This window comes from Erythranthe guttata, chromosome 14, assembly GCF_056151865.1.
Source record: "Erythranthe guttata isolate IM_541 chromosome 14, IM_541, whole genome shotgun sequence".
Classification (NCBI taxonomy): domain Eukaryota; kingdom Viridiplantae; phylum Streptophyta; class Magnoliopsida; order Lamiales; family Phrymaceae; genus Erythranthe; species Erythranthe guttata.
In genome coordinates this window covers 159,177-179,351 of record NC_142546.1, presented here as the reverse complement: position 1 = coordinate 179,351, position 20,175 = coordinate 159,177, and the positions used below count along the sequence as shown (strand labels likewise).

Here is a 20,175-nt window from a genome sequence, read left to right as displayed (position 1 = left end):
CACCTGGGTTCAATTTAATTTCTATTTAATTTATCTTTTTTTCCATATTCAGCTAGTTTCATATTCATGGGCTATTTGTCTTTTTTTCCTTAACAATATTATTATAGTAATTAATAGTTTGCTATTAGAGTTAGTGGGAGTTGTTACAAGAACCGGAAATTAAAAGAATTTATGTTCTGAAATTATATATAGCCATTATGATTTATCTTGAAAATGCAGGATTATAAAGTTTAAGGGCCGCGCCGGACAAAATTTTCAAACTTTTGAGGTGAACAAGTAACCCCTGTATTATAATTTATATTCAATTCAGACGTGGTTCATATATATGTCACTTGGAGTAAATAGTGAAATAATTGCATGTGAAAGGCAACAGACATTCTCTAAAAGTAAATAATTAACCCTAATATGGCCTTAAACACCACCACCCACTATAAGTCTATATATAAGAGAGATCCATATAGATCCATATATATATATATATATATATATATATGTGTGTGTGTGTGTGTGTGTGAGAGAGAGAGAGAGAGAGAGAGAGAGAGAGAGAGAGAGAGACGTAGTAGCTAGCTATAGGCTTATAAGACTGAATTGGTTAAAGGGTCCTTGTTTGGTTGCCATTCTAATGTAGCACTTTATTAGGTCGTTCAATTTGAGAAATATTCCTTTGATATTTTATCTTCTGACTCATAACCAAACATGGCCATGATGAACGTGTTTTACTTCTTCAGATATGTAAACAGAACCCGTGAACCTCTCTACTTAAACATTGTATCTAACTCCTATATATAATAAACTTTAATTTATAAATCATTCACATTCAGCACACTCACTTGTTCATCGCACATGGATTCAGGTACCTACTTCTTTAATTTTCACCCATAAATGAATTACATAATTTTTTTTTCATTATTATTATTATTTTTTGAGGTTCATCTTATCAAGATTTATGCTGGAAGACCAAGGGATATATTTTGTTTTTCCTCAATATTTTTTAGGCTCACTATTTTGTTTTTTTTTTATCCTTGATTTATTCTCAAGAATATGCTGATTTCATATGTATCTTTTTTAACTACAACCCTGATTTCTCATGAATATTATACTAATATTCTTCGCAAATTAAATCTTCAAAAAAACAGGTAATAATGATCCCGAAATCAACAACGACAAAAGCATGCTCCAGTTCGAGCATTTTGACGTAGTGCAAGCCGAGCCAACCGACCATTACTATTACCAGATCAACTCCAACAAGACCAAACAACAATCTTTCACTAACGCCAATACTCCCGTCTACGCCAAAATCATGAAAGAATGGAAAATCCTAAGTAAAAACCTCCCCGATTCAATCTACGTCAGAGTCTACGAATCAAGAATTGATCTCCTCCGTGCCGCCATACTCGGCCCGGCCGGAACACCCTACCACGACGGAATATTCTTTTTCGACATTCTCTTGCCCTACGACTACCCCAAAAGCCCACCTAAAGTCTACTATCGCTCGCACGGGTATCGTTTAAATCCAAATCTTTACAAGAATGGGTATGTTTGTTTAAGCCTGATAAATACATGGTCAGGTAAGAAAATCGAGAAGTGGACGCAAGAATCAACTCTTCTTCAGATTCTGGTTTCGATCCAGGGGCTTGTCTTAAACGAGAGGCCGTATTTTAACGAGCCTGGAATTAGATATTTCAAAGATAGTAAGAGTTGTAAATGGATAAACAGGTCCATTGAGTACAGTGAGGATGCTTTTGTTCTTTCGTGCAAGACGATGCTGCAAGTTAGGGCAAAGCCGCCGCAGAATTTCGAGGGTTTTGTGGCTCAACATTTTCGTGACAGGGCAGCTAATATTTTAGCGGCGATTAAGGTTTATCACGAGGGTCGTGTGCTGGTTGGTCAGTTTCATGAGATGGATAACAGTGACAATAATATTGCATGCGTTAAGGTTTCTCCGAGATTTAAGGAGAATTTGACGAGGTTACATTCTCAGTTCAAGAAAGTGTTTCCTGAAGTGAAATGTGAGCCAATTATTAATGTGAGTATATCAGCAGAGAATGCGAACAAGAAAGCAATATTATCTAGTAATGCTAAAGTTAATAATAAAGGGTTTTGGGGAAAACTTATCAGCAGCTTTGCAAAATGTTTTATACCATGAAGAAATTGATTATTAGTTCTGGAAATTAGAAGTGCTATTGAATTATATTTATGTATGTGTAATGGATGTTAATACTATCCTGTTTTTTTTTTTATTAATTGTTGATTAGATTATGTATATTTATTATTATTATATGTTGCTATTTCTGTGTTTGTTACTTTGCATAATATAGCACTAGTATGTATGACTTAGAATAGACAATTTCAGCTATACCACATGATTTGACAATTTCAGCTTTTTTTTTTTTAATTCAAATATGTGTATTATAGTATACAATGTTTTGTGATATTCAAGAAACTAGGATTAGGATTACACCAACTAAATAGCCCACATTAAATTCACAAGTAACATACATACCAAATTTTCTACCAAAAAAAAGAGGAGTACAAAAAAGAATTGACATTTATAATTTTTACAGTTTTTAAAAAATTATCTCTCATTTTAAAAAACAAATGGTTTTGCTTATAAATTTCTATTTTGATTAAACTCCTGAGCAACTCCAACGGATTATTAAATGGGTTATCAAATCCCTTAACATCCATTTGACTACCCAATTTTAAAAACTCTCTCAGGTTATTAAAATAGAGTTCTATTTTGATAACTCACCCAGATAAGTAATTATCAAATATTCTCCTAAAAAATAGGAGCATGTGAAAAATTATAAACATCAACAAAATTAAGTTTTCTTTTCTTTACGTAAAAATCTTTTTTTTCTTTACGTAAAAATCTCAACAGAATAAAATTAAACAAATTTCCATTGGAAAAAAAATCTCAACATAATTTTTTTTTCTCTTCTCTAGATGAAGAGCTTCATCAAAGTTCAACGGAAAAAAGAAGCTCTATACATATATAATTTATTTTTTCGGTTTAGAAAAGGTAACTAAAAGCTTGACTAATATTGGTTTACCAGAGGTATGATTATTTAAAATGGATAAAAAAATAAATAATATATAAATAATTATAAATTTGTTTGGTAATTATTTTATGATACTCATGGTTGGAGTTCACTAATTGTATAGAGATATCAAAAGTATAATCCTAATTATCAAATGAGTATTTGATAACCCCATTTGATAACAATGGATTGGAGTTGCTCTAACTTGGTTTCTATTGTAAAATTACTAGTTAATTATTGTGTTAAAGTATGCCAATTTATATTACTTTTCAACATAATGTTTATACAATAAATACAATTATTCTTCGCATGCTATTGTCTTTATATGATTTGGTTTATTAACATAGGTTGATTACATGCTTCACTTCATCAGCAAGCTGTAAATTGTTGACTGCAGAAACATCATTCAGATTTATCAAAATTTGTTTAAATACAACACCAACATCAAATTCCGACACTTGTACAAAAGCCAACAAGTGTAAATTCATCAAATTAAGAATATATTTTTTTTCAAATTACGTAATTATAAATGAAGAAATTAAACAAAAGATCAGACATAGCTTTCTAGGCTGCATTATCCATCAATTGGCAGATAAACTGCTCAGAGCCCAGTGCGATCATCATTTCAATTAACCAAATAAAACAAATCGTGAAAATAAAAATAAATAGAAGAGAAAAACAATATATAAAAAGGGGTATTCGATATTCCTCAGAAAAAATGCTTGTAGTTGTCATCAAATTGACAATCAGGTCTCAAAGATATTCATGCCATCATTGGACTGAACAACCCCAGTTTCGTAAACCATTTCAAATTTCCACAAAATAAAACGATGAACATTAAAATTAAAGTAAGCAGATTTTAAAAACGATCAATAAAACAAACAAATTAATGATACCACCGGGATATAATTCACCAATCCCGTTTCGAAACTATGTCGAAGGAACCCTTCAACAAATTCTTAATCACACTAGAGAGCGAAACATATTTATTTCTAGAGAGAGAGAAAGGGGAGAAAAAACAAGTTGTATGGTAACAGAGACGACGGGGGCTAATTTAAATAGCCGGAAATTTGCAATTTAGGGTTTTAAATGGGCTTGGTGTGGTCGGTCAATGATGTTGGTTAAAATTGGGCTTTAAATATTCAGGCTATGTTTATTTGGGCCTCTAACTACTCAGGATAAAGCCCATAAATACAGCCCAAAACAAAATTGTATTTATTACACTTCTCAAATAATTTTCTCAAAACAATATCAAAAGTTTCTCTCTCTTTCAGACATGATGTGAGTGCTAATGTGCTATACTAAAATGATTTGACTACTACAGTGAAAAATGTATTTACTAAAAAACAAATAAACATCACGTTATCTTTCAATTTTTTTTTCCAAAATACATTTTTCTAACAACTTTAAACATGATTTGAAAGCTACAGTGTATTTTGTCTTCTTCCAAAACATAAACAAACATTACTTTCATTCTCAAATTATTCCCCCAAAACATATTTTCTCAAAATGAAATCAAAATAAGTTTCAAAACGCTTCCAAACATAGCCTAAATTGTGTAGGGTCAAACATATAATTGTCGGGTTTCACACATAATTGCAAAAAATTAAAAATAAATAAATAATTTAAAAAAAAAAAACACTTGGCTAGTCATTTAATTTGTCATCTATATATCTTAGTTCAGAAAACAACGGAGCAAAATATAATCATGTTATTTAGAAAAGCAAATCATGTGGTAAGAACGTAATCTACTCTTTTACGGATAGCTAAGGGAAAACGGGTTTATACAATACAATATCAGGTATTTATCATTCATAAGCGCACACACACCCACATTGTTTAGAATTTAGATTAACGGTAAAAAGTCACCCGATACAATCTTCACCGGGTGTGGCATGAAAATAACCGGGAAAATCGTGCGGCTTTGATAAATTTCAGGTTAGTGGATGTATCTTAAATTAAGTCTAATTATTGAATGGTGTCTCAGAGCAGGGGGCAATTACCTCTGGCTTATGATAATGCCTACAAATGTTTGTAATATATTATCAAATTCATGAATAATTTATTTGTAATCCACATGGTGACCATTATTTTTTGGTCAGATTTGGATAGGCTTATTATTAGAGTACTAATATGTGTATTAAGATTAGGACAATTCATCATCATCGAGACATTTAGAAGTATCTTTTTGTAATTAAATCAATTATTATAAATAATTATAGGGAACTAATTATGTTGTAGAGTTGTTAGAAATCCCACCACTTTACCCTAATAAACAAAGTCCAGGATAAGCTACTTTTGTTAATAGCCTTACAAATTGGCCTCTATCTTTACGCGTGTAAATGAATCTGAGTCAAATCAGTCCATTGTTTAGTTAATTAGTGCATTGTATGATGATCCTTGCTTAGCCTTTTAAAATATGGTTGATGTTTATTGAGGATAAATCAAATATAATTTAGCAAAAATATTATTACTAAAATGGAATTCATGTAATTGGTTAGAAGAATGATTGCACGGAACGTGAAGAAATTGTGGCCAGGGCCGATCACTTTGTCGGCCAACCAATTATGCCTTGCTAACATCCAACAAACATTAATCATGCCCTAATATAAAGATAATACAATACAATTGTGACAAATACGTTGTAAATTATTAGTAGTTAATTGTTAGTAATTAATTGTTTGTGGGGGTGATAAATGGGTAGACTTTACTCCCTCCGTTCATAGGTGTCGTTTTTCACGTTGGCACAAATCTTAAGAATCTCAATAAATATGTCTTGATTTTAGGAAAATAGATATTGATGGACCAAAATACCCTTGTTTATTAATTAATGCAGGAAAAGTGTTATAGAGTTAAAAAGGGTAAAATTGAAAAATAAGAATTGATGCAGCATTGGAATTGTAAAGTGACGGATAATATGAAGAAAAAAAAAATCTCAAAAAAGATAAATATCATGGAACAGATGGAGTATTTTATTAGATGTTATTGTAACTCTTTTCTTTTATTTTTTATTTTTAGAGAATATGTTATTGTAACTCAATAAGTGGTGGAATGGAACAGCGTTCTACATAAAAAATTTGTAAGCCCAAGTTCCAAGACCCAACTACCAACCATAAAATTGGGCTTTTCCCCAAACTTTTATGACCTTTTGAGTTAATGCCATAGACAAAATAACAATTTTCATCTGGATTTTGCAGACAGTAAATTTATTGGGCTGATTACTGATAAGGAGTAATATATATAGACAGTAAAAAACTTTAGTACATTTAAATGTATTGTTATTATATTACTATTTTTTTTCTAAATATATGTCGTTTTTCACATTTTCGCAAGCCTTAAGCATCTTGATCAATTTCTCAATTTTAGAAAAAAAATGGTATTTTTAATACCCGTGGCCATACGGTCAATTATACTTTCCAAAATGTTTCTTTTTCCATTTTACCATTTATTACTTTGTATATGTATTATTATTCATGCAATAATAAGTATGCACATTTACATAATAATAGATGCATTGCTATGTCAAAAGCTATAAAAAGGATTAATGATTTTTTATATTTTTATATGATAAAACAATGTGATGAATAGATGTGCAAATCTAAATCCATAGACCATATAAATCATAGACTTGAACAAAAGTTTTTTACTCAACTAAATAATGGTCCTACGGGCATGTAGTAATAGTAAAACATAGAAAAAAGGGTTAATAATTGCATCTTAAGTTTGATTCCACTCAATTAATATATTATTTTATTTTTTGAAATATATATGTTATCGTATTTATATTTTGGCAACCCTTGATTAATTGATTCTTTTCCTTGTCATTAAGCAAATTACTATAGATAATTGTCTCTAAAAGTGACCTGATTGGTGGAGAAAAGATGACCAAGTCATTCTTTTTAGTAAGTTTGCTAGCAATTTCATAATCTAAAAAATCAATTAGTATAATAACAAATTAACAATGAAAAAAATATTAAAAGGAAAATTTGAATTTTAATGTATAGCTTACATTAAGCGCTGGCCAATAGAATTAGCACTTGACGATAACTGGTTCATTAAGAAAATAAAAAAAATAAAAGAAAAAAAGAAAAAAGAAAAAAGAAGAATAAAAGGGCGTGATGAACCTCCGCGTGGCTTCCCTTCCCTGATTCCATTTAAAGGCTCCTCCTCTCTCTCACTCCTCCACCATTTCCTCCTCCTCTCACCGCCATAATTCTCTCTCTAGATTACCAGGAAGATTAGAGGAGGACTACTTCCTTAATCATCTTCAGGTACGGTGATGAATTATTATATATCCCCGTGATTACTTCGTAATACACTTTTTTTTTTTTTTAATTTATGATAATAATGTTCATTTCTTCTCTATGTAATGATTCATCCGTTTATGAAGCTCAAATGAGTACGCATTTGAGTTGATTCTCCGTTTTCAATTTCACTGCAAGCCTATATATATATATATATATATATATATATATATATATATATATATATATATATATATATATATATATATATATATATATATATATATATATAAATCGTATTTATTGCTGAGATTGCTTAATTGTCATCAGTCGTTTCTTCATTTGATAATTACTCGTAATCAATTCTGCATTTAGTTTAATCTTCCTGTAGCTTTATTCTTTGAATCTAGGTACTCGTTCTGAATCTAACTCTGAGTTTTACCCATTCAATTGAATATGCAGTACAGAACATTCAAAATATACAGATAAGGATGTCGTCATCGCTGATGTCAGCAAATCCAGTTGTAAATTCCGATAGATCGAGAAGAAGGAAGAAGAAGAAAATCCAGAGCCACGGTTTGGGAGAAAATTCAAACTATAACCACCAGTGTCAAAATTCATCGATTGAATGGAAATCGGACGCTCAGCAGCAAATCTACTCGTCGAAGCTGCTTCAGGCGCTTCGCCAGGTCCGACTCAGCAGCGACTCGCCGGGTCCGAAGCGAGTGCACGAAGCCGCGGACAGAGTCTTAGCCGCCGCTGCCAGAGGTCGGACGAGGTGGAGCCGAGCCATACTCACGAACCGGCTTAAGCTGAAGTTTATGAAAAAGAACAACATCGTCAAACGGCAGAACAAGGTGATGACGGTGATCACCGGCGGAAGCAGCAGCAGCAGCCGGCAGCAGAAGAAATCGAAGGTGAGGATTTTGGGTTTGAGATCCAAGTCTCTGCCGGCGGTTCAGCGCAAGGCGCGCGTTTTGAGCAGGCTGGTTCCCGGCTGCCGGAAAGAGTCGTTGCCGGTGGTTTTGGAGGAGGCAACCGATTATATAGCCGCGCTTGAAATGCAGGTACACGTGTGCAGTTTCATTTTTTTTAATAATATTTCTTCTGCAAAAATTAAAGTTTGCATTAATGTTCATTCATATAACTAATTGAAGTTTTGATTCAACGAATTTGAAATTCATCACAATATTTAATTTGGAATATTCAAAATATTAATGAATATTGGTTTAATTTGTGTTGACAGGTAAGAGCAATGAGTGCCTTGGCGGAGCTACTCTCTCTCTCCGGCTCTTCTTCCACCGCACGTGGTGGCGCCGGTCATAATCAGTTCAGTTCAAGTTGAAGCCAACCTCCGACGACCGCTAATTTCGATTTTCCGTTTTATTATATTTTTATTTTTCTTAAGTGTTATTATTATTATTATCCAGCACCCTAATTATATATGAATATTCTAATGTGAAAAAATAGGAGAGATTGTGATAATGTTTGATACTTGGAAATGTAATATTATTATTATAAAATAATTTGGGAAGTGGGGAAAAAATTAGAGGATTGAGGAAGGGAGATAATGTGGGTTAGGTGCAAGGTATCGAGGTCACAATCTTCTTTATTCACGTGGAAACGGGGTCCGTTACGCATAATTGAGTTTCGAATCTTTTTTCACTCAACAACAATAATAATTCATTATTATTCAAAGGGGGATTAATTAGCAGCCAACGGGGTTGATATTGCTTTTGAGTTTGATAATAATTATTCAGCCCCTTCACTATGGTTGAATTGAACTGTTACACATTTTGTATCCTTATTGTGGCTACTTTTATTTTGATTTATTATGCTTCGAAAGTAGGTATCTTATTCAAGAAAATGGGGTGTCTCCCTTTGTTTTCTGGGGTTGCGACAAAATATAAAAAAATTATATATGATGAGAAGGTGAAGTTTCAATTATAAGTTGAGCAATCAAATTTTGGTGTAGCATGTGCAGAAATGAAAATGACAAATGTATCTGAATGTTTTTAATTATTGAGATGATGAAATGGGTTGTCTTTTTGTTTGAATGGATCTATCTGGACTAAATATATTTACTTCATCATATATAATTAAAGTGACCAATTAATATTTATTAAGGTTGGCTGTAAATGAATTTGATTTCACAGCCTTGAATCACACATGCAATATAACGTAGCCAACTTTAGTATCATAAAAAAAAATGAAAGAGGAGCATGAAATTGACTGCATGTAAATAAAATTAAATGAAGCAATAATAAAATTCTTGTTTCCTTCCATAACTTCACCAACAAAATGATTTATATATAAGAAAAAAAAAAAAAAAGGGATTATAAAAGTATGAATTAGGTGGGATGTTGATGTTAAAACCCCCAGAGCATAAAACTTGTTGAATACAAAAGAGATAAATAATCTCTAAAATTAGCTTAATCATTACACCTAATTCCAGTGATTATACCTAATTGAAAACCACACATTTTATATATAGTGCTTTTTTATCAATCAAAAAAAAAAAGCACCAATGCACATGGGCACCCCCCAATATGGGTCCCAAATAAATAAATAAAATGCTTAATAAACAATTTCTTAGAATTAAAATTTCATAATTTTAATTAAAACGAAGGTAGCAGAAGCTAGACGAAATGTTTCACAAATGAAATGTGGGCACCAGCACCATCAAATCAATACTGGCAACCATGTGCTTTAAACATTCATATAATAATACCAATAATAATAATTACATTATCTAGATAAAGTAAAAATGATAAAAAATAATAATTACGTACAAAACCTGCAGGTTTATTATTGATTAGTTATTATATTATAATATTTAATTTGAGCCTAAGTTAAACGATTTTTATAATCATGTGTGCTATCTGTTAAACTCTCTGTGCAGTTTCATCATAGACAACAATCCGAGGTTTAATTTGGAATAGTGCTGAAGTTAATGTGATAATAACAAGCTAAGTACAAGAGATAATATATTATATTATCTCATGCATTCTTGTAAAGCAGATCAATTAGGTTGTGTTTAGCTTGAAATGACATTTATCAATTAATTAATTAATTATGTGATAATCAAAGTTATGATGCTTAAGTTTCTTCCCCGGCAAAGAATAATTTGACTGTCCAAATAAAATAAAATAAATTAGTGAACTGCAAGAGTCGTGTTCCATTTGATTATGTTTATCAATAATTGTTTATTACTGCTTACTCCATGTCATCTTTATCTATTTGTTTAAAGTTTAGGTACCTAATAATAAATTCGGGTTTTGCATTATATTTAACATACATTATATTTCTGCATATATTCTTATTGTGAAAAAACAATCCCAAGCTAAGATTATGTCATCATTGTTGAATTATTATTTCATCCAAGTAATGATCAAAAGATAAAAGCAATAAAATATATATTTAGTTTTGGTAAAGAAGTAAAGAAACAATGAGTAATTATGAGTACTGATTAAGATAGAGCACCATAAGATAAACTTGGCGAGCAACTGAAATTATGTATGTGTTGTCCCAAATAACTGCAACATTAAAATCACTAATAAAAATTACTAGTATAAATTAAATAAATAAATCAGAACTTGGAAAGATTAAAAGCAACGCAATTAACCAATGACTTGAGCACATGAACATTTAAGCAGTAACTTATTTCATCAAGTTTTAAGATGGCCAAATTAAGCATTAATCAAATGGGTATTAATGACCTAGTTACAGTCTTATTCACTAGGTAATTGGATTAGACAGCTAATTAGGCAACCCTACATGGATTTTAAAACAAAAACTTTTCATTATGTCCACACAATGAAAATAGATTTTGTGGCGAATTAATGGTTGTAATTCGAACATAAATAAATAAATTGCTTTTCAGTACAATTGACATCTTTGCCCCCAATCTTTTCAGTAAAAAACTTTTGAAAATAGATTGCGAATTATTAATTAATGATAAAATATAAAATATTGGAAAGGGACCTAATTGTAGTTCCACTACAATTAACTGGACCCGTTTCTAATGTTTCAACACCGTTTAAAACGTTAATTGTACATCTCCACTATATTTCAAAGCCCATCAAAATAAAACCCATTAAATACAAAAGGCCCATAATTGATAATACAAAGTCGTCTTTCTGTCAAAACGCGAGATTAAAATAACTGTTGTTTTGACCCCTCTCTCCAACCCTTCCGCATCATCGTCAAGAGAGAGAAATACAAAAACCTCAACACTGACACAGTAGAGAACTCAGAAGCACACACTACTCTGCATCGAACTGCATCTACTGGCGGCGGAGGAAATGTCCACGTCAGCTAGCGCGACGGAGAGAAGAGGGATTCCGGCTGCGTCGTTTGTTGAAGATGTGCAGACCTACCTCTCTCAATTAAATCTCGACGTCAGCTCCGCCCTCGCACATCTGCAAGAGAGGTTTCTACTGCTTGCTCTTCCCATCTATTGATGCATATGTTTAATTTTTTACTGCATAACACATGCGCCGCAGCCTAGATCACTGTAAAAAAATCAATTTAACAGAGGCTGTGCCCTTTTTTTTTTTTTTTTTTATTTGCTATTGTTGATTTTCTGAGTTGCTACTTGCTAGATAGTACTGATTTTTTTTTTTTGTTCCTCTTCTCGAATTAGATGGAATGCTGAATTTTGGAGATTAGTCATTTATTAATTATTAAATGGGATGATGAATTTCAGATATTGAATGTTTTAGACTGTAAAAACTGTAAACGAAAAACTACGGTTTGTAATGAAAAAAGATGGATAGTTTCAAGTTATACTCTAGGGAGTTGGATAGCAATGTGTGTAGAGGTAGTATTAGTCTACTAGATGATTGCGGAAGTTCGGGGTTTGGCTACAATTAACATTCTGATTTCTCATATGATGGACTTGCGAATTCTGGAATTATGAGGTTTAGTTGCCAAGGTTTAGGCCGTTTTGAAAATGAACCTCCAGTAATTATTACTTGTGGAAACTCGGGTGTGCAATTTTATTCACGGTCCTAAATTTCCCAATTTTATTTCTTATCGACTATCTTTAATGTGGTTTATGGTAACTGTAATTGTCCTCGACATCTTGATATTAATATTTTGTACTAGGATTTATATTTGGATTGACCTTCCCTTCAAGTTGATATTGTTCGTCCATTCAATGGTTTCTGAACACTGCTGATATTATATATTGCCGTAGGCTCTTCAAACCTCTTAAACGAGTCATGCTCTTCTTTAATTCGTTCTTCCTTACTAATTTCTATAATAAATATTTGACAGACTTCAGCAATACAGAGTGGTAGAGATGAAACTTCTTGCACAGCAAAGGGATCTTCAGGTGTGCTCCTTTTTTTCGTGGACTTCTCATTTTCCTAGTTGTGGATACTGAGGTTTGTCTTGTTGTAAAGTTGCTGAGGAAAGAAAGTATTGGTAGTTTTTTTATCGAGCGATGATAGTCTCTTTCCATTCTTTGACTGATATGCATGATTAGTATGCTTTCTACTTGGGGTTTCTGGATAATTGGACGTTTTGTGATACTAAGTGTAAGAATGACACTCGGCTTCTGTTTGAAACTATGCAATTTACCTCAGTATGACGTCTTTCGGCAAATGTTTAGTGTAACAAATTCTTTGAGCTCACTGCAAGACAATTCTGCAGATAGGCACTAAAAATGCCTATTTCCCAAGTAAAGAAACGATAACCAACTTTATCAGGGTCAATAGTTTTTTTGTTGATTTGTCATCCCAACATTTATTTCTTGCATTGCAAAGTTTGACAATCACTTTCTGTATGATATAACAACAGGCGAAAATTCCTGACATTGAGAAGTGCTTAGACGTCGTTGCCACTTTGCAAGCAAAGAAGGGCACTGGTGAGGTTTGTTTTTGAACTTTGAACTGTTTCTTAGGGTATTTCGTTTTCTAATGTGCGACTTTTTCGTGTAAATTTATGAAATCATATGCGACATAAAAAAGGTAAATATATTTATGTGTGGTATGCATTTCCCTTTGAGGGACTTGACTGGAAGTGTTGGGTATATAATGAATTCCTTCAAACAAGATTTGTTTCTTATTCTGGTCATTTGGAGTTTTTGCAGTGCTAAGGCTAATTCCTGCTAGACGCTGCTAAAATATGTTATATTAAATACTAATTCTGCCTATGTTGCAAGTTATTAGCTAAAGTTTGTATACTCGTCTTTCTTTTTGTAGTTCAGATTTATTTGAGCCGTCTTTGGATGTTATTTGCAGGCAATTATTACTGATTTTGAAGTGTCTGAAGGCATTTACTCCCGGGCCCGTCTTGAAGATGCGGATTCTGTGTGTCTATGGCTTGGAGCTAACGTCATGCTGGAATATTCATGTGACGAGGTACATTTAAAAAAAAAAAATTATAGATGCCTTTAAATCAGGCTTGATACATGAGATCTTGGAAACTCCATTTTTCAGGCAACTACCCTTCTTCAAAAGAATTTGGAGAATGCCAAAGCTAGTTTAGAAGTTCTTGTTGCGGATCTACAGTTCCTAAGGGATCAAGTCACGATTACTCAGGTAATATGCGGGCATCATATCTCTAAACACCTATTAGGAAATGTAGACGGAGAAATACTAAGGGACGAAGTAATAGTGAATCACTGAATTGTGTTATTTGTGACATTGCAAAACATTTTCGCGTTTGCAATATGAATGCTTTTTCGTTCTGTGGTGGATTTTCGCTTGACTTTTACATCTATGTTTGGCTGTTGTATCGGTTAGGTTACTATTGCTCGTGTGTATAACTGGGATGTACATCAACGAAGACTCAGGCAAGCTGCTGCCGCCACCTCAGTGTCATGATGAGATCCTCGACGTGGCTCAATTTTCCAATATAGGGTATGACTCAAGTCTTTCTTTTCATGTTTCTTGGGCACATATATCTTTCTATTGAGATAATCATTATTCAGTTTATGGTTGTTGTGTCCAATTGTTTTCTCAGGCATGTTTGATGTAATAGTTAACTTCATCCAAAAACATAGGGTTGAATCTATGTACCTCGTTTGTAACATTGTGATTCTTGGTGTTCCTTAATTTACGTGCGAACGAATTCTTGTTCTTTGTTTGCCACCTAGTCTTTGCCCTACTTTTAGTGTGTGTATTTGTTTAAGACTTGCTAAATGCTAAGTGAATAAATACCAAATCTCTGAAGAACAAATTTTGGTCTATATTACTTGTATACAATTAAAGCTATATAAATTGATAAGGTTGGCACTAATAAAATGCTATTAATTTAGAGAAACATCAATTATTGAGATTATTATTAATTTATCGAGTATTTTTATGAGATTGGTTAAAAATAATCGGACTGAGAGGCAAAAGGTCCGTAGCAGAGAATGGACCCATTGAATATTGACCTAGCTGAATGGGGTCTATTTCTCTTTCCTCTCTTGGGTTTTGTGTCACAGTTGGATTCAACTGGAAATGTTCGCACCGCACCCTGCTTCATATTTTATGGCCCACTTTGACACAAATAATATTTTTTTTTATGGCCCATTTCTTTTACGTTAATTAGGGAATCTTTTCTTAATCAATAATAAATATAATTAGTGTGTGTGTGTGTTTTTTTTTTTGTTTAAACTGGCTTCTAAAAGAGATGGATGAGATGAACTTGTAGTATAATAACTAACATAAACCATGGGAAAAATAAAGTGAAAATAAAGGGAAGGGGGAAAAACAGCAAGAGTAGAGCAGAAAGCGTGGTGCATGCAAAGTAGTTAGTTTGTACTAATTTATTTGGACCAAAAAAACAAAAGAAAATAAGATAAATATTTTGGTGTACGAGGGTGATTTTGTCCGGACCCGATAATGAATTATGTTATACTATATATCCTCAAAATAATAATTTTTTTTGAAATAAAAAAAGAAAAGGAGCAGTAGCAGGAGGTGTTGACTTTGACATTGATCATATATCGATCATGTGCTTACCACATACTATAGTTGATTTGGAAGGAGGGGATAATGGCCGCAATTATCGCTGTGTGTTCAAACTTGGACACCACCTTTAGTCAACCTTCTTCTGCTTCTCTCTACTTAATTCTCCCTTTTCCTTTTTTCTTTTCTACCAACTATTTTTTCATTAATTATTTATTTCATCCTTCATATGATATATATTATACATACATAAATCAAATGGCGTAAAGCTGTAGAACAATGTTTGTAGTTTTTTTATTCAAACCAGATGACAGAATATATATAAATAAATAAATCCATATGGGTTTTGGTGTGTGACAAAAGTCAAACAAGTCGTGTGTTTCTGCAGGCTTTGGCATATATCATAGTAATTTTAAGTTGATCGAGGAAAATAATTTTTTCGTGTATTAATGCATGAATTGGAGTGTAACAAAGTTTCAAGGCATGTGATCTACTTCGAACACCCAAATTAAACAGACATTCAATATTTAAGGTTTGTATTCCCTAATTTTGCGGTATCTTTTTGTCAACGTAGACTAGTAGTAGATTTTAATACAGACCATACGAATGATTCATACATGAATGTTTTGAGTTTAACTAGTTAATTATAACTAATATATTAATTAAATACTAATTAAAGAAGAAGATTAAATAAAATGTGTTCGCCTCTTCCCAGCAACTATTAATTCTCTCTTCTCCATTTGTTCCCTTTGGTCCATTTATTTGTATTGTTTAGCCAAACATAGCAAATGCTAATTAGGAGTAATTATAATTACCCTATTCCATGTAATTTTGATTTTAATTGAATTATGTAAGTGCAAAATCTTGCTTAGTATCATCTTATATCCTTAAATATTATGTGGAATGGAATATTTGGTGGTTGCGTAGAATCTGATGCATTTTTTTTATTATAGCATAGATCAATATTTTTCTATCATTTTTATTGCTAGAAAAATAAAAATAAATAATCAATAATTGGCCGAGTTGATTAGTTTAGTAACTGTCATGTAATGGATGATGATAGAAGTTTGTCTAGAAACAGAATCATTTAACCATAATATATTCAAATGGGAGGAAACTATTAGTGGAGCCTAGCAATAATATAGTCAAGAATTGATTTCCCGCAGTGTACCAACAATTAGGGTTTGCTTCCATATTTTAAAGTTGAAACAAATCAATTTGATTGATTCTCTCTCTCTCTCTCTCTCTCTCTCTCTCTCTCTCTCTCTCTCTCTCTCTCTCTCTCTCTCTCTCTCTCTCTCTCTCTCTCTCTCTCTCTCTCTCTCTCTCTCTCTCTCTCTCTCTCTCTCTCTCTCTCTCTGGTTTAGAAGTGGGGAAGCTAACCGGCGGCAGTTATAGGGTGGATTAATATAATAAGTAGAAAGCAACATTTTAACTAATTAAATTGGCATTATGATTATTTTGCTTAATTTAAGGTGTGAGTATAATGAAATCCCAATCAGAATCTTTTCTTTTTTCTTTAACCCAGTGTGACTTATTTTTAAATTTATAATTAAGGACGCTGATTAAATATACGCCTTCTTTTGTCAATCTTCATTCATTCAATTGGTAATTAAATGATTCATATTCACACACACAAGCAAGTTACAAGTACGTTCAAACCTTATTTCATAGCTTTAAAAAACAATTATATTAAGTTGAAGATTATAAGTAGTGTTATCACAAATATTTGGCTATCTTATTAATTGATCATATACGTAAAAAATAATAATGAAATATGTCCGAGAGAAATTGCCCATGTGAAAATTGGCAACACCATGTGTGTGGTTTTAATTTCTTGCACGAAAATTAACCATACAAAAAAGATTCAAGGACCACCAATTGTATACACAACCTAAAAATACTTTATACATTAAATCTGATTAATTAACGTGTACTCAAATTTTATCAACCTTTTTCAACGTATAATTAGTACATAATCTAATTAAATACACGTAAAACACATATTAATTGAATAAACGAATTTAAATGGAAAATAAGAAGGGTAATTCGAAATGAATAAATTAAATATGTAATATAGAGAAAATATTGTTTATTTTTTATAGTATTGAGGACAAGGAACAAAGTTTTGGAAATTTCTGGTTATAGTGAGAGTTTGTACCTTAGGTAAGTACAAGTTTTGTATGTAATAATAACATATTAGATTTTGAAGATATACACATGAAACTGGTTTCATCATTACATGACGTTTGTAGGGAAGGGTAAACTAGTACTTTTCACGTATATTAATGCATGCGTGTCAATTGATGTGAATATGATGAGAAATCGAATGTACAATATGCAATAATTATTAGGTCAAGAGTTATGCCTATATAACTATTAACTAGCTAGGTATACACAAATTAGGCTCTTAATAATTAAGGTGACAAAGACAAGTTAATCACTTAATTGTTCTAACTTTTGTATTTAGTTATTTGCATTTATTGGTTTTACATTTTTTACGGACTTTTAGATTAATTCTAGTCAATAAAAAAAATATTATTTCCGTTGAATTATACATAGGGTAATTGTTTTTTACGAAATTGGGGCCACATGAATTATAATAATCAAGTATGGAACATATATGCGAACTGGTCAAATTATGTTTTTATATTGCTGCTAATAAAAAAAAAAAAAAAAAAAAAAATCAGGTGACGGCCCCTACCGATTGAAAGAATCATAATAATAAATAAAGAAGGATTGTATATTGAATATACAATTCATGATCACTACATTTAAGGAGGTAATAAATATTCCATCCCACCACACCCAAAACGCGTTATTTTTACATGTATGATCAACTAAGTGCCATTTTATTTTAATTTACATAAAAAGATTCATGAACGTACGTTAAATTTATGTGTCAAAAAAGGAGGTGATTACATGTAAATTTATGTATTTTAAATGCATATAAAAAAAATTTACTCATTAGATTTCTTCTAGTGTCTATAAAATCTATAATATGTGGGAAAACCGTAAAAGAAGCGAACATGGGTTGAGATGGTGACGTAAGAATGGAGTCAGCAATATGTGTGGTCCACACGTGCTTTCTTATTTGACACGCTTCTACAAGACTCGGTAATTATTTTTTTCCTTGCCTATTTTTTCACTCATTATTTACCCATTCATATATTATTATTATTGTTGTAGAGTTATTACACTTTCCTCTTATGCCCTTTTATGCCTATAGCTTTTTAAGAAAGGCGAATATAAATTAAATACATTCAAACTTTTACCTCTTTTTCTCAATATATAATTTAAAAAACAACCAAAGAGAAGGTGATTAATTAATATTATTTAATTTAAATAATAATAATAAATCACCTTCTATTGTGACACATAAAAATATTATTAGATCATCTTGAAATCATTTGATGGTTGCACCCACCAAATTTGGGACCCTTTCAAATCAAAAACCTCACTTTAATTACTGTAATATTAATAGAATTAATTAGTTCAGTAATTAATATGGTGTAGACCATGCAACTATTATACCTTAAAAAGGGGAGGCTTCTATCACCTTTTCTATAAATACATGCACATATATAGCAACGGGTTAACTTTAGGAAGCATCAACGAAAATGATTTATATATAGAGATTTAATTTACACTTTTATATTTGATAGTGTTATCAAATCAACTAGTAAATTGATGCGCAACTTTGCCAATAACTTTGTAATAAAATTAATGTAATTAATGTTCCATTTGTTTGTAGTTTGTATTTAATAATTTTTTTTTAATTAATAACAGCACAATATTAATTATTGAGTTAATCGAACTCTAATATTTTTGTGGTGTATTATTTAACAATTCTGCCGACATATATCATTTTAGCATGAAACTTTAGTTATTTTGGGAATGAATAATTGATTTGGGCCTTAATAGAATTATTTGATCCATCAATTAAAATGAAAATTAATGGTCCAAATAAAAAAAAAGTTAACTCGTTCAAATATTGAAAGAAAATCTAGCGAGTAAAATAAAAGTAAAAAAAAAAAAAAAACAAAAAAAAAAAAAGAAAAAAAAAAGAAACAAAAGGGGGGGACGTAAAAAATGACTTGAAGTGGTAAGGTGGGGCACGTGCGTGCATGGAAGAAGAAAGCGGAATGAGAATAGAGAGAGAGAGAGAGAGAAGCGGTCAGACCCCGGCGAGTAAAAAATAACTTTTAGGGTCGGTCCTTCCGCATTTAATGCTAACAAGTAACAGTCCCCCATCTATCTTCTATATACCATCCGTCCCAAGTTTCCGTACCAACTGCCCACCGGCCTTTTCCGGTCAACTCTTCTCACCCAACCCTAACCCCATTCTTTCATTTTTCTCTTTTTTTAGATTTTTCCATACAACAATATTGTCAAATTTATCTTAAATATATTGAATTATATTCTATGTAGTATGTACTAAGATGCCAAGCAATAATATTCAACTATACCAAATTCATTTTTCATGTTATTTTATTCTAATTTTACCTTAGGTTGTCACAAGGAAGTTTCCAATTAAAAGTCCTCTTCTACTACATTTTTTATTCACATCTTGTACTATTTTTTTTACACGAGAGGTGGAAATTGAAGCTGATAAATTATATGCGACGAGCTCATCTTTTCAATATATATACGTGTTGGATCGGAAAGGCAGATCGAACTCCGCTCGTAGACATCATGAGTATTCTTATTTACTCTACCAACTAGACCATATTTAGGGATTGTTGTACTACTTGTATTGTATGTATGCAATCTTAGTTTAACAAGAATATTCTAAAATATTTACTTTTCTTCTCAAGATTACAAAAATAAAATAATGATAAAATTAGTAAAAAAAAGAAAAAGAAAAAAGAAAAGGAGATAAGATGGGAAAAGAAAAAGAAATCAAATGTAGAAGAAAACAAAAATCTACGCGGGGCCAAGCTGTTTGTTGTCCCTTAAAAAAGAGAGTGACAAAGAAAAAGAAGC

General features: G+C 31.7%; 3 protein-coding genes and 2 non-coding genes across 7 annotated transcripts; 3 read left to right on the top strand and 2 right to left on the bottom strand.

Moving 5' to 3' along the window:
- Positions 1-778: 778 nt before the first annotated feature.
- On the top strand, positions 779-2,238 carry LOC105960666 (putative ubiquitin-conjugating enzyme E2 38). The gene is made up of 2 exons (XM_012984869.2): positions 779-853; positions 1,137-2,238. Exons 1-2 carry the CDS (start codon positions 844-846, stop codon positions 2,144-2,146), a joined length of 1,020 nt encoding a protein of 339 aa, XP_012840323.1. The 5' UTR covers positions 779-843; the 3' UTR covers positions 2,147-2,238.
- A 1,350-nt stretch (positions 2,239-3,588) lies between these two features.
- LOC148764860 (small nucleolar RNA snoR118) lies at positions 3,589-3,669 on the bottom strand. Its single transcript, XR_016029977.1, has one exon. It is a non-coding gene; the product is annotated as a small nucleolar RNA snoR118 (small nucleolar RNA).
- Positions 3,670-3,746: 77 nt separating this feature from the next.
- On the bottom strand, positions 3,747-3,820 carry LOC148764859 (small nucleolar RNA R66). Its single transcript, XR_016029970.1, has one exon. It is a non-coding gene; the product is annotated as a small nucleolar RNA R66 (small nucleolar RNA).
- A 3,228-nt stretch (positions 3,821-7,048) lies between these two features.
- Positions 7,049-8,928, top strand: LOC105960657 (transcription factor bHLH148). 3 transcript variants are annotated; one of them, XM_012984850.2, is made up of 3 exons: positions 7,049-7,312; positions 7,748-8,352; positions 8,532-8,928. In XM_012984850.2, the coding sequence occupies exons 2-3, from the start codon at positions 7,777-7,779 to the stop codon at positions 8,628-8,630; spliced, it is 675 nt and encodes a 224-aa protein (XP_012840304.1). In that variant the 5' UTR covers positions 7,049-7,312; positions 7,748-7,776; the 3' UTR covers positions 8,631-8,928. The 3 variants fall into 3 exon arrangements, with proteins under 3 accessions (XP_012840304.1, XP_088669883.1, XP_088669884.1); XM_088813757.1 differs by having other exon boundaries at positions 7,170-7,407; positions 7,677-8,352; XM_088813758.1 differs by having other exon boundaries at positions 7,231-7,312; positions 7,753-8,352.
- Positions 8,929-11,412: 2,484 nt separating this feature from the next.
- Positions 11,413-14,385, top strand: PFD3 (prefoldin 3). The gene is made up of 6 exons (XM_012984837.2): positions 11,413-11,717; positions 12,566-12,623; positions 13,091-13,162; positions 13,534-13,653; positions 13,732-13,833; positions 14,038-14,385. The coding sequence occupies exons 1-6, from the start codon at positions 11,590-11,592 to the stop codon at positions 14,116-14,118; spliced, it is 561 nt and encodes a 186-aa protein (XP_012840291.1). The 5' UTR covers positions 11,413-11,589; the 3' UTR covers positions 14,119-14,385.
- The last annotated feature ends 5,790 nt before the right edge of the window (positions 14,386-20,175 follow it).